The 15,530-nt window shown below is 44.3% G+C and overlaps 1 protein-coding gene across 2 annotated transcripts in view; it reads right to left on the bottom strand.

Moving 5' to 3' along the window:
• Nucleotides 1-13,054, bottom strand: part of dock10 (dedicator of cytokinesis 10) — a 59,500-nt gene extending 46,446 nt beyond the window's left edge. The window contains exon 1 of one of the 2 annotated variants that reach the window (XM_041941240.1): nt 12,774-13,054. In XM_041941240.1, the coding sequence (XP_041797174.1) occupies nt 12,774-12,881 (108 nt within the window). In that variant the 5' untranslated portion in view covers nt 12,882-13,054. The remainder of the gene's footprint in view (nt 1-12,773) is intronic. The other variant, XM_041941237.1, reaches the window with a different exon arrangement.
• Nucleotides 13,055-15,530: the final 2,476 nt, after the last annotated feature.

The raw sequence follows: 15,530 nt of genomic DNA, 5'->3' as shown, positions 1-15,530 counted from the left end.
ACTCATCCTGATGTGTTGTTCTCAGTAAAACCTCAGCCTGCGGATGCAACACCACACTTTGCACAAACAGGAAGACAGACAAGGTCTAAACTGAGTTTGTTTTTCATCTGATGCACTGAGGTTCTCCTGAAATCTATTTCTGCACAATTCAAGGCAAAATGTCTTACTAAGAACTGATTACAGAAACCATTTCAATAAAAAATCCCCAGCTACTGTTCCTGTAGGATGTTTCAGTTTTCATGACTTTGACTGATTCATCATATGCTATGATGGTGTGTCAGGTGGTTGTACACATGTACGGTATTACCCTGCTGCGCAGCCTCTGCTGTCATGTGTCGTCTTGTTGCTTGTTGAAGGGGGAAATTAGAAGCGCTGGGTTTGATGAAACAGATCGCCCCTTTAATGCACTAACACTGCAGAAATATGCGAGAAAGCAATTGCAAATATGATTCAAAGTCCCCTATTTAATATGCAATACATGTTGTGAACCTGAAGACGGAGCGTGTGGAATGTCTGACTCAGTTGTATCTGGCTCTGAGTCCGGCTCTTCCCTGGAGGAGGTAACAGGAAGAAGTCAGTGCTGAGCCACAGCACGCTGCCAATGCCATCTAGTGCTGACAACTGGACACAGCAGGCTGCGTGGGCGATGAGTGCGCCTCTGTGCCAGTCTCCACACCTCTGTGCGGCAGCTGCTCTCACTGCCACGTCTTTAATGAACGACCTCCAGGAGGCGCTCTGTGCCAGAGATGCTATCTGGTCTTCTGGCAGCTGGTTTGTTTAGAAAAGGAAGCTATTAAAATGTCTTTAAATGTGAACTAAAGTCCTGAGGCAGGAGGGATGTTGGGGGAGGGACCAAGAGATTGGAGATGAGGTTGAGAATATGGCAGAGGAGAAGTTGGTGAGAAACAAATGCCGGGAAGGGGGGGGGGGGGGGGGCCACATTGTTAAAAATTTCCATTCATTCTCTTTAGGCTCACCTCCCTGCTGAAGTTCACCCACCCGTCCCAAACAATAACCAGCCTCACCTTTTCTCCTGTCCATCCATCTAACCTGCACTCCAAAGCACTGCTGAACTCTTTTCTATGCAACATTTATACTTTTTTCCAACAGTTCAGGGGTGAAAAACACAAAATGCAGACACACACACATACTGCTTGGTTCTTGGGACAATTATATCTGAGAGATTTGAATAACTTTATTGAGACAATCAGACAGCATTAAATCACACAGAGCCTCACAAATTTAAATGGTAAGATATCAACAGGAGAGTAATTGGAAGCTACTTTATCTTTAACCTGTATGGCGTCACATGAAATATGAATTGGATGTGGTACATGTCAGAGATGGCTGTACATTCAACATCAGGGAATCCTCCAAGAAACAGATTCACTGAGGTGGTAGGCCACCTAGATGTGATGTCAATTTAATTAGCAGATTAATAGTCACACTCATGACTGAATGGTATTTGCAATGTAATATAAAGCCTCTGCTCCGTGACCTTGTCCTTAAAAGTTTATGTTTTAGTTTAAAAAAGTAGATGAGTTTTTAAGATATTAGAGGAGGAGGCCCACATCTACCATAAAACACTCTGGAATACAAGCTGGACTTTGTGATGCCGCGAGGACATTCCTGGTTCTTGATCTACTCTGTGAAAGAACTCCTTTTATCTTGGCCTCAATGGAATAAAACTACCGCCTTTGTCTGTCTACCTGCCGTTTCGTTTTAAGATTCACTCTCTGACTCACTAAAATGTCTAATCGGGAAAAATCTGGCCGGTGAGACGTGAAAAGCTGGTGTCATTTAGGGGCCGTGCAGCAGCAGAAACACACACAACTACTGTGCTGTCACAGAGATGGTGTCTCATTAATTCATTCTCCCACGTGGCATCTCTCCACATCTCCCTGCTGTTTTCTACTCCCTGCACTCCCCCCCTCCCCCTGTCCTGTGTCGGGCCTCAGCCGTCAAGCGAAGACGGCTAAGGTCACCGGCTCCTATGCACTCTGCAATAGATATTTGCAATTACACCTATACATGTGCAAATGCATGGGGCAGCAATGCTGTATTTGGGTCTGTGTTGTACTTTTAAAATGTGAGCGAGTGCCCTTATGTTGTTACTGTTACTGAGAAACTTCAAGGCTAGTTTACGGTTATAACAGCAAGCAGAATGAAAGAGCTGCTCCTTTAATTGTAATTTTTCCATCCCGGAGAGAGAACATTGATTAAAAACAGAAAAATGGACCGCGCTGCAGCCGGAGGAGGTCTATGCCAGTATTAATCTGTTCATCAAAACCTGATAACACTGGAAAGAGTACTGCAGCAACATAACAAACACCGGTCCAGTCCGGCGGTGGTGATTTTTCTCTCAGCACTGCCATATATCCGATGTTTCTCTGTGATCGTATCGGGGCAATTTACACAGCTGTTAGGCCTCTCCTGTTTCCTGTCCAGGTAAGAGAGACTCCAACCAATAAGACAGTTCACTGACTAGTTCATGCTGGCCAAGTCAAACTCTCCTCTACCTCCACTGCACGTCTGAGCCTCTGACACTCGGAAACCGTAACTATTCCTTAAGCAATTATCCCTAATGATTTCTGCTTCCTGTAACTCTGTTAGCTTGAAAAATATGTCCTCACTCTGAACCTGCCATATTCATCCTAAATCAGGCCCGAGCCAATATTTACTTTTATGCAGACTTGCCAGAAACACATACCGGCGCGATGGAGGCTATGGTTATAAGCTACTATGGTTATGAACAGTCACATCAGCCTCATTACAGCCAGAGTAAGAAATAAATCATAAGACTTTATGCCAACCCCCAGTCTACACCCTCACAGTGGAGAAAAAGCTGACTAGAATGCCTGCTTTGCAATAAATCATTCAGTCATAACGCCTACATATGACACCTACACAAAGCCTACATGTAACCTCTGTGTAACCTCCACACCAGCGCTAACTATCTACCAGACGCCCACTCAGCACAACTCCCTGAGGTCCCAGATTAGACTGAGGACGCAGCTGGTCTGAAGACTTTTCCTCATGCCTTTTCATATGATCCTCCCTTACCTTTCCCCCCTTACCCCCCATTCCCTCCCTGATTTCTCTCCTTCAAAAATCCCTCCTCTGTCTCCCCGTCTGAGCTCTTTTTTCCTCCCTTATTTCTTTTGCAGATCTCCTTTCAGCTCTTTGGCTGACATTTAAGGCACACAAAATTGATGTACGCACACAGAAAGATACAGCGTCAGACATGCAGCGAGCCAGCGCAGACCCGTAGAAAGGCCAAAACAGAAAAAAAAAGCAGACTCATGACGGACAGTCATGGATCTGAGTACTGTTTCTTCACCTTTACTACCTCACTTATGTAACATTCTGGCTCGGCGCTATGTTTCCTGTGGGACGCATGTCGGAGAGACACCCCTTTGTGTTTACGTTAAAAATAGTTGGAGACTTCAGGAAATGCGCTTTCTTGCCGAAAATTTTGTGAAAAGATCAATACCACTCTTGTGTCGGCATGCTAAATATGAAGCTACAGCTAGGAACTGTTTAGCTTAGCCTAGCTTAGTTTAGCTTAACGTAAAGACTGGAAACGGCTAGCCCGGCTCTGTCAAAAGGTAACAAAAAAGCTCACTGATCAAGACAGCATATCTTTTGGTATCGTGACCCTGAAACTCACTGCTCCCGGCCGTGAAATTGTCTTATAAACCACACCGTGTCATTTTTCGTGTATTTCGTGTAAAGAAAACATGTTGATAAGTTAGCTTTGGAGGAGCTGGTAGGCAAATTGCATTACCTTTGGACAGGCTAGCCATTTGACCCTGATTCTTTATGCTAGCTAACAAGCTAGCAACTTCGTATTTAGCGACGTGCCGTGGTATCTACTGTACTAATTTAATAAATTAAAACATCAAACATTCCTCTAGTATTTTCCAAAATGTCAAACAAATCCTTCTTATATTGTTGGTTTGTTGGTTGAACTTCTGGTTGGATGTCAGTGATCTTTGCAGCCACAGTTAATGAAAACTGTAAGGTAAATCTAAGCAAACTGTTTATTGTCCAGCTCTTAGATAAGTAGAATAAAAAAAATAACGTGCCAGAAAGTCACCAGTGAAAAATATATATGTTTTCACCCAACGAAAATATTAATAGGAGCCATATCTTTCAACTTTTTTTCAGCCAGTTATCTTGTGCTCGGAGCAGTTATGCCAGCTATGTCCTCTTGTGCGCTGCTACTTAAGACAACACATTATCTGTAAGTGAAAACAGTTCTGCACTATTTCTAACAGCAACATAATAATGTGTGTGCCTTTATCTCTGCGTATGTGTGTGAAGGGATGTGGCTAACTGGTGGTGAAAATGTAATAATGGCTGCTTGTTTCTGTCTCTTCCTTTTTCACTTTTAGACTTTTACTTTTTACGGTCAGACGGGATTATTGGTGGGTCAGCCAGGTTGATCAAAGCCGGCGGGGAAGAGTCAGACAGGCGGAGCAGAGAGGCACTAAAAGATCTTAGAGGATTTGACCATCTAACAAAAACACGGTTCTTAAGATTTACTGACTTTGAGGACAGCTTGTACAAATGGCGGACACGTTTCCTTTACATCCGGCCAATTTGTTGCCAAATTATATCAATCCCGTACTCTCTCTGTCTACACCCTGTCCAGCCAGTGTTAATGAGGGAAAGTCCACATCACGCATAACTGCCACACAGTGTGTATGACTGGGTATGTGTGTGTGTGTGTGTGTGTGTGTGGATACAACAGGGCGAGGGCAGCAGGGCATGGGGGTCGGACGGTAATGGCAGTGGCACATTCAGGCCTCCTACTCCGGAATGCAGAGTGAGGGAGAGACACAACACTGCGATTCACTTGCGGAGAACTATTCTTAGTCCAGTATGTGAAGTGGACCCCTCCACCCTCACCACCACCCTGGGGGCCGTGGAAAGAGTCTGGACAGACGAGTGGACATGGTGTCTGTCTATTAAGGTACGGGGCAGGGTGGCGAGGCTCGATGGAGAGAGAGAGGGGATAAAAGTTAAGCTCCAGCGAGGCAAAGCTCGGTCAGCTAAGTCTGAATAGAGCAGTTCACTGGCTGTGAAGCCTCTCCAAAGAGCCTATTGTAAACGTACATTGGCACAATGCATGGAGCCCCGGGGACCTCTCTCTCCTCCTCTCATGTGACCTCTCACGAACACTGACACACAGACGCACACTTTCTCTCGATCCAGTTTTCCTACCTAGACTAAACAGACTTTGTGTCTTCTAATACAATTCAACAACTGGCTGTCTGACAGCAAAAAGTTACATGTATGTCATACAGGGGGGGGGATGAACTTCCTGTGCTCACACGCCACTGAGATCACTGTGCAGCATCATGCAGAGTTCAAACAGTGGGGGAATTCAGCCAGAGAAAGCGTCACTAGTGACAGTGACAGGCTCAGATTTATTTTTTCTGCTTGTGTTCTCGTCTCTTTGCTTTTATTTCTCTGTCCTTTCTGAATGAGTCATTGAGAGGATGGGGACAGACGCACACCAAGGCCTGGCAGTGCACGGTCCTACTGTTATCGGGCAAACATGGCCGAGTCGTCTGCAGCTCAGTCATAACAAAATGTCAAAGAGCTATTCATCTCCTCTAATCCCTCTCTCCATTCTCTTGTCTGCATGCTTACACACACACACACACCGGTGACACTAGAAGCATTCACTCAAAATAACAAGGAGTGAGAACTGAAGAGTCGGGTGAATGTAAATCCAGTTGATTTGGAGAACGCAAGAGGGAGCAGAGAGGAAGTGTAGGCAATTAGGGAATTCATGTAGAGACGGAAAAGGCAAAGTGAGGAGAAAGGCAGAAAGGGAGCAGAGCGGGGGGGCGCTGGAGGTAAGAAGTGAAAATATAAGAGGGAGCGGTAAGCAAAGTGGAGGGAGGAGGAGTGGAGGGGGAGACGGGGTGAGGGGAGGTTTGACAGGAGGAAGAGAATAAGTAAGCGTCAACCCGCCGATGAAATCTCTCAAGTGATATGAACACACATTTAGGTTGCGCCACATGACAAAGGCGCCATGAGGAACTGCGCAGCACGGCTTCTCAGAAAAGCTGCACGCTGAGTTGTTCAGCGAGACACAAAATGCGTGGTGGGTGTGTGCGTGTGAGAGGGCAAGATACGACATCCTGTCTCACAAAGTGAGAGCGTGCACAGACACAACCGAGGACACTTTCATGGCCCGGTTTGACTCAGACAGCTCAGCCTATAAGACACGACGTGCAAGCAAACCGGGGTGTTGAGGGGAAACACAGTGTGTTAGCGATGCATCACGTGCACCAGCTACAATAAGATGTGAAACAGATGTAAATTAGACACAAATTTAAGATCCAACAGCGTTGTTATCACTTCTGCATTTCGCTTTTCATGGTGCTAGTCCGACAACGTGATCGATGTCATATAGCGCCATGTATCAGTGCTAATTTAGCCACGTTTTAATGAGGGTCTCCCAGAGGAAACTGTTTAGCAGAGGGGGGTCATCCATCTGGATCACAATGCATCTTATTTTGCGATCGATTTCTCTAGTGGACAATAACTTTAACAGTAGCCACAGTCATTAAAAACATGGTATTCGTTGTGTGAAATAGCTCTGCTCTCGTTCTTCATAAAAGTTATTTAATTTCATGTTTTATAACATGGGCAGGGGTGGTCTTTATTCTAGGCAAGGCGTCCCAACTCCACAATAAACCCTGATAATCATCCTGTAAAGGACTCTCTAATGGTGCCATTGCGATGTTAAAAGCCAAAGGCTCCTTTCTTGATTGTTCTTGCTGGGAGAGCCTCTTTTCTTTCATAGTCTTATTTATATGGTTATACAATCAGACTTTGGTACGATTTCCAAAACCCCAACTTATGTAAGAGAATGACTCTGTTGGCAGGCAAGGAAAAGTTGCCTCTGTTGATTTGTGAAGCAGCTTCATATCCGACTCCATGGATATAAAGACAACAGCACAGTATTTGTCCCTGAGTGTTGGGAAACCAAATTTCTTCAAGAGCTGGAACGCTGAAATAAACGTCCACGGGGACCTGAAAAGTTGCTAGCGTGCAAACTTGTGAATCTAGCACGAAGACACTAACAATTGCATGCAGACTCAAACATGAGGCTGCTCAAGCTAAAACCCTGACATGTGCAAATACTGCACATAAATACACTGCATTAGAGTTGGACAATAGCTTGCTGAACACAAAAACGCAGGACAGAGAGTTTATAACAGGACAAGTTATCTGCAGTGCAGCCTCAGTGTGGACTCCTCTGGGAGGTGAGACAGACATCTCTCTTCCTCTTCTCACCCTTCCTCCCTCATTCTCTTCGTGGTTTCCCCCCCTTATGGTCTAGCTCTCTGAACTGATAAGACTGGTGACGTCTGACCCGATTATAAGCTTGATTCTGGCTGCAGCTCCACTCTGTCATACCTTGCCTTGATATAATAAGAGGCATGTGACAGAAATGTCAGGATCAGCGCAGCTCTCCTTCAACGACTACAACCCGGTCCACTGTTCAGGCCTGTCATCGTGCAAGCACTAACCACACAAGAGCGACGCAAAATAGATAAATAAAATAAGAATATAGTATTAAATTTACGAAATACTTGGGAGCGAGGGAACAGAAGAGCGATAGATGAGATGAAATAAGACACACTAGAAGGCGAAAAAGTAGAGATATGCAAGTAGCGATAGGAGTGCTTCCTGTTAGAATTCCATCCCAATTGACCTTCCTCTGTTGCCGTGGTAACAGAGGCATGGCTGTGGGAGAGTAGGCTAATTACTGGTAATCTAACCGGTTTCTCTCCCCTGGGACAATTGATTTTCAGCATTATCAGTCAGACTAACTCGCATGAGACGGGCGTATTAGCTGGTGTTGCATGCTGCCAGCAACTGACTGAAGTGACACTGACAACTCTCTTCTTGAAACAGAGCAGCCCACTGCGGTCAAATCGAGATAAAACCCACGCTGAGACAGATGCAGTGCAGCTACAAACCCATGCATGCATGTTGGTTTTCTATGCAGCCTAAATGGCTGGTTTTGCAGAACCACAAGTGCCACACACACACACACACACACACACACACACACACACACACACACACACACACACACACACACACACACACACACACACACACACACACACGGCAGCTGTGCATGTATGCTGGACAAATACGCAGGTCAGCAGTCATGCACAATGCATCCCAGGCAGTTGACATGATGTGTCATGAGGAGAGAGCAGAGTCAGACTGACAGCACCCCGCCCAACGAGCACACACACCCGCAGCACATCACCGGGTCGCGCTGGGTAGATGTGCCCCCCACCAACAAATGACTGCTCCACGCTGTCTGACACACATTTTAGCTCCAGACAGACAGACATGCCCAGCAGTGGTCTGTTACTAGAAAAAGCACAGACACATGCATGCAGAACATGACTAGTAAAAGTCCAGAAGACAGACACACAGGCCGGCATACATACAGTTTAACAGAAAGCAGGGAAAATTAAACTAATCTAATGTGACAGGACAAAAACAGTCCAATTTCCAGAGAGCAGGACAGAGGAAAGAAACAGAGATCTAAAATATCATCCTTCCTTCGACTGAGTGTAAAGTGAGATGAGTTAGGTAAGAAACGGTATAAATCCTGAGAGGGAGTGAAAAACAAAAAAGACAAGCTCAGGGCAGGTCAATGAAATATGAACACTTTTATCAATATTTGAGCACATCCAGCAGAAGCTTTGGGGCATATAGCATAAAGTGTGAAAAAGCACAGGGGTGTGAAGGTGAACCTCATTGGTAAAAGACCACCATAGCATAGGTTTTTTCCTGCACTTTTAAGCCCATTAACTATAAATCACATTTATTTAACATCACTGTCAACCAGCACTACATTTTTGTTTTTGAGGAATTTCATACCTTCCAGGCATTTCTTAACAAATAATAACAATGACAAAAATAATGACGAAAACTAATAGAAGAGACTTGAAATAACCAGCAACAGTCAGCTTTATTCATGCTCTCCTTTGGAAAATGGTCAGCAGCAGCAATGTAGATAATGATACAGTGATTAGCAGTCAATACGGCTAATCAGGAAAATATAAAATAAAAAATCACACACACCAGATTACAGAGCCATCTCTGTGACTGGACAACAGATGCTGTTTGTAACAAAGTGGAAAATTCATGGTAAAGGTTTGGAGACTGGGAGTGGGCACCAAAAATAGTCAATATGTGATCAGGCATGAAGCAAGCACCATAAGGGTGGAGGCATGGAGGGCGCCAAGTGCAAGGAGTGGCATTATCTGCAGCCAAAGGAAAGTCAGGACCACAGCGATATCACACCAAACATAAGGATACCATGTGGAAAAATGCACAGGCGTGCATATGGCCTTCAGTGACGGGCGCTGGTGACTGCATACCAGCGATCCTGTGCTTCTGGGCGAATAAGCTCTGAGCTGCAGTGGGATGCCAGGGTGGGCATGTTGGCCTGAAGGTCTGGCTGTGTGGTTGGTGTGGCTGGCATCCCCCTGACATGTGGTTCATCCCAGCAGGCAGCCAGATTCACAACAAGAATGGCACTTGTGTCTACACGGCTACGCTGCTCACTTCTGCTGAGAGTCGTAATAAGCACACCCACCCCAGTGTCAGTATCTAAAATACTGTTAATGATGTTGTTTATGTGATTTTAATTGCTGAAACTTCAGGCAATCTGCTTCACTATCTTTTATATCCAACATATCGTACATATGTCTGCTTTCATGTTTAATTTCATTGTTTGGTGTACAGCAGCTTGGAGCCAGACAGAGGCCAGAAAAGATGTAATGGAAAAGATCCCATGGTCACTGAAGCAGCAAACCATACTTGGAAAAAAAAGCAAAAAAACTCAACCACCATTACATCCCTCTGCTTGTATCTATCTACCCTTCCATGCTCCCTGCATATTTGAGGACGGGTGGGCCGACCAGTATGAGAAACAGTGAAGTAGTCAGAAAGCAGTGATTGCTTTCACAGAGAAGCTCATCAGAGGAAAATGCAGCATGCATCAGGGGGATTTACCAGGTATCATGTATGCTCCACACACACACACACACACACACACACACACACACACACACACACACACACACACACACACACACACACACACACACACACACACACGCTATGGAAACTGATCTAACCTGACCGGGGACTCACGCAGAGCCGTGGGGAAACACAGAGGAAAACAAACTAAAATACAGACGAATCTGAATGAATGAAGGCATGGAGGGATGGGTGGTAAAGTCGGGGGGTGGCGTTAAATGAATGAGGAAAAAAATGGCTACTATGAAAAGAGAGAGGGGGTCAGTGGGAGAGAAAAAGAGGCTCACGCTTCGATGAATGTTACGCCATAGGGGCTGATTCTGCTGACCTGGTTTCTTTCACCAACAAAAGGCCATGCATTAACACACTCGCAAAAACACCCACACACATGCACAAAACGCCTATGGACATTTACACACCCACTTAACCCGAGCATGTGCATACAAGCGTCACACCTACACATTTACACACATGCTTATTATTCCAACCGGCTTCGCCCCTCTCTCTTCCTCCCCACGTTTCTGCATCCTATATCCACACACAGAATGACTTCAAGTAATTGTTTATGTCATCTTTAGAGACGTGTTCAAGGTGTAGGGAAGAACTGAGTCAGCCTCTCACGCTGGAGGATGTCAGAGACAAAACAGCAGGTGTGTTTGCACACACTGACGTAGATTAAAGTATCAGTCATGGTTTCACCGTGGTGAAATAGCAAGGTTTTCTGGTCAATTCTGCATAGGAATGTGAGATATGACTGTATATATACGTGAGAATTTATTAATCTGTCAGCCATCTGAGATTTTGCTGAACTTTTTCATGTTCATACCTTTACTATCTCCGGGTGTGTTGAGTTATTGTAGTCAATGTTAAAGTCTGTTGTGGTCAAAGTACAGGTACTTTAAAATTGTACTTAAGTTATGCACTCAATGTACTGAAATAATGTACATTCCAAATATTACATAGACACTGGAACAGAAAAAAAATGTGGGTTTTAAAGGAGAATCCAAACATGTTGACAGACTTTTTGTCTTAATAAGCACAACTGTTTTTATTTGATAGTGTAAAGCTGATGGTGGGACCTCAGGCCTCTTGTTTCAGAGATATTTTCTGTCACTCAGCACCTTTCTCTCTCCATTTATCTCTTGTATATCTTATTTTACTTAAAACTTCTCTGTAGTGCGTTAGCTTAAAAACCTCAGACTCGATGTGTGAATTCAGCTGCGGCTTTTAGGCGAGGCGGTGAGCTCAGTGTGCTGTTACTGCAGAGCAACCTGTATCAGTGTCCTAAATGACACCAACACAAGGTGACCCACCAGTCAATTTCTACACCCAGTCAGGGGATCAATAAACACTATTCTGTTGTACTCTATTTGGGGACATGACAAATGCATGCTGTCAGCGAGCCTTTACTCTCAAGGCTCATGCGAGTCTGTCGTATTCTGCTCTTTTCAGCTGACCCAGCGCCAGTGGGAACATCTGGATGCTCTGAGAAAATGTCTACTTTCCGGTGAGAAATACACTGTAATAGCACGCTTTCCTTCCCTGCGAGTCCATTCAATTCTCTTCCATTTAAATCCCCTCTGCCGGTCACCCCCATTTGACAAATATTACATTTTCCCTCTTTATTCCAATCAATTCTCACTGCGAGCTGTTCTGCATGTGTCCCACTGACACACTAACACCAGAGTGAAGAGGATGTGGAGTAGCAGCAAAGAGACTGGAGTGGAGTGACCTTTCTCTATGCTAATCTCTACAGAATGGACACACACACACACACACACACACACACACACACACACACACACAAGCAAAACGCAAGGTAGAGGATTTGTCCTCTGCCATGAATCAAAAGGACATCATCAAAACATAAATCCTTCTCCTAGCGTGTGTTTGTGCGCGTACATGCGCGCGTGGCTGTTTTTTTTTCCTGGATTACCCCTCCTCCCACTATTTTATGTGTCAATCAGAGCCGTTCATTATAAGGCGTGACACACCCACTGGAGCATGCATTTGGCACAATTCGCGATATAACAGCCTGATGATGGGAAATAGTCGTAAATCGAGCCCAGTGGTCGAATTCATCTACCTCTCTGCTCCTCCCTCCATATTTCCCGGTGTCTCTGTGCACCGCTGGGCAGATGTAAAGCGCTACCCGTGTCATGCCGCATCCCACTATCCCACTACCAAGCCGCTGTTTACTGCATTTCATTCAGCCAGCCACACTGAAATAAACTCCATCCCACAAGGGGATATGATAGGCTATGCGACTTTATAGCCACGCTACCAGCCAATACCAGCCAATCTTCCAGATAGTGGAAAAGAAATGTGGCGATCCCCGCACCTACCGAGCTCTATCAATTTAAACGCACTGAATTGTTCCCCCTGCAGGATCAATAGACAGAGGCTGAACAGCCCTGCTGCACCGTGCTCATCCACTGCGAAGAAAGATGCAACATGAATGCCAATGTCAGGTCCGCAAGAGCTGCGGTGCAGCGGTGCGGTGCGTCCTCTGGTACAGATGAAACCACATCTAATTCACTTCCACATGGAAAGCTTTCGGGGGTCGCGCCGCTTAAAGCTCACAGCGGTGGAAAAAGCTTTGGGCCCACAGGTGGTGATGCGTTTTTTTTCCACTACCACCATGTTTTTACGATTCATACGGGTCCACTCACCGTCACTGCGGAGTGTCTGACTGCGTTGCACGCCGTCTGCCGTATCTCCGCCGCGCTCCCCGGTTTCAGCAGGTTCTTGGTGAATCTCCGGGTCGATTCGGCTGCCATCTCCTCATCTGAGCGGCCACCGAGCGCTATTCAAGCTGGTAGTTAGTGCTGCAGTCAGACCTGGCCCTCGCTCCTAACATGAGCCGACCGAGCTGTGTTTACACACACACATACGCACACACACTCTCTCTCACACACATACACAGACACACGCGCGCACATATACGCTTCACACACACAGCGTCGGTCCACACGCGCAGACAGAGCGCGAGGCGCAGGAGATGTCTGTGTCGAACTGGGCTGGATCAAAAGCAGCACTTCCGGTTGTGTCTTTCAAATTAATCCACATTTGGCGAACCCGAGCGAACTGGATTCTTGGCTAAGAGTGGTGCAGTTATTTTGAAGGCTAGCAGCATCAAGTGCAGTGTTTTTTTCTATCTCTCTGGCTAGCTTGACATGTGAAAGGAAGCAGATAAATTTTAGCACTGCATGTGAATTTTATTTTCTATTCAGCTTAATTAACATGTATTTTCCCTTTTCTTTGTTTTTTCTTGTTTTTCTTTCTTTCTTTCCTTTTTTCTTTTTTTCTTTTACAAAATATGGCCTACTTGAACTGAACGTAATGTTTTTGCAGGGACTCATTCGACATTCAGCAGTCTAAACTGCCAACACTGATTTGATCAGTGTGTTTGAGGCTGTACTGTATACATGATGCATCTCAAGGGGAGCTCTGAAATGTCAACTACTCATCTGCAGTCCAGTCACGACCAAGGAAGGATGGAGCAGCATTTCTGTGGAGGGTAGAGGATGTGGGAGACACGCAGGCTAGCAGCGACACGCAGCGGTCGCAAATGGTTACCTCATCATTTCAGAGTTGCTGTTGTGAACCGCTGCAACACAGAGGAGTATGAGTTGAAATTTAGCTTGTTTAAGCGTGGTACCGCTCTTTTCATTTCAGAAACAATTTTTTATGTATTTTTCTTTTCTTGTAAATTATTTTTAATATATGATTCTTGTGAAGTACTCATTTTATTTTGTATCGTCTTTTGCAATATTTATTGTTATGTACCAAAATACCAAGGTAAATTTCTTGTATGTAAAAACCTACTTGGCAATAGATGCTGCTCCATAGATGGTGGTTTACAAAAGGGTTAATAATCATAGTCTTAAAAGGCACTATTTATCCTCAGTCAATAGTGCTCTGCCTCTCTCTTGTGTGCATAAGCAGCATTGCAGCATAAGGTGAGCTCCTGTCGGACTTCAAAGGTCATTTTGTCCAAATTACAAAAAACATTTTCTCACCTAGTGGCTTTTATGAAGATAATTTTGGTTTTATTTCCAGTGTTTTTGAGATACGAGCATCCGAGACGTCCACCACTATATCATGGAGATGAACACGACTTGTGGTGGTCAGTGAATTAAAGCAATATTTAAAAATGCCACAAAACAGAAAATTGAGCAACACTGTGTCTCTAAAATGTCATGTACACGGTTCCAGGATATCAAATATAGTCCCCAAATGTTATTTAAATTAACATTTTTAATAATTTTGTCTGTCATACATTTCCGCCGTCATCTCCTCCTCGTTTTAAATTATCTCTTCATGGGTGCAACAGCGCCCCTCTGGAATGTGACGGTTAGTCAATGTCAGCCAGGCTGTGTGGTCAAAGTTAGTATTGCAGTGTTGCAGACCAGGTTATCGTGTCAGGTCCACTGATAGGGAAGTAAAGGTGAAGTGTATTTAAAACACCCGTCAAACAATCATATGTGGTAATTTCCATGAAACTTCGAATATAACGTCCTCTGAGGAGAATCTAAAACATCTAAATTAATTGTTAATCACAAACTAAAGAAACTTAACATAATTTAAGATAGCTGAGGAAAACAACCAAGAGAGTTAGTCAGCGTTAACGGTTAGTCTTCTAGTGATATGCTAATGCTAATATGCTAATTATACAAGCTAACACGGTTCAAGCTAACACGACTAGTTAGCTAGCAGTGGTGGAAATTAGACAGGAGTGCGGTCAGCAAACAAAACAACAAAATGACCATGTCTTCAACAAGTTCAGTTGGATAAAATATGGACAATTCGTAAAGAAGACTGGGCTTTAGGGACAAATAAGGTGAGTCAGATACACCTTTTGTCAGCCTCTCTGTGCTTTGCTGCTTTGTTTCCTCGTGGTTAAATGTTTTGACTTGGCTGTCTCTGTTTTTAAACTCCTTGCTATGTGCTTGTTGGTGTTATTGAGATATATTATAGTAAGCCTTTGTAATGTACCTTATTGAATGTTGCAGGGAAAGTGCCAGCAGGGCATTTAATAACTGATAAATGATAGTTCACTCACCTGTTGACTTTTGTGATTGAGTCCCTGTGAGAGATCTGCTCGTTGCTTGTGTGAATTTTTCATTCTTGTGTTGTCTTTCAGCTCTATAATGAGTCATCAGCTCTAAAAATGTTGTTGCCTTGTGGGTTGTTTTTGAATGGCAAGCATAAAACTGAGTAAGTCATGTGTTTGATACATGCACTGGCACTGTCAGATCTGTCAGTGTTTTTATTGTTCAGTGAGTAGAAGCATTGGTTGTGTGGTATATATTTTTAAAGCTAAGATATTCATGAGATTTCATGATATTCACAACGTTGATTTTAATGTGATTATAAATCTGTTGTCTCAATGTCATCCCGCAGATTATTAATTGTATTCAGTATTC

This window comes from Chelmon rostratus, chromosome 7, assembly GCF_017976325.1.
Source record: "Chelmon rostratus isolate fCheRos1 chromosome 7, fCheRos1.pri, whole genome shotgun sequence".
Taxonomy (NCBI): Eukaryota; Metazoa; Chordata; class Actinopteri; order Chaetodontiformes; family Chaetodontidae; genus Chelmon; species Chelmon rostratus.
This window is presented reverse-complemented; position numbering and strand designations above follow the sequence as displayed.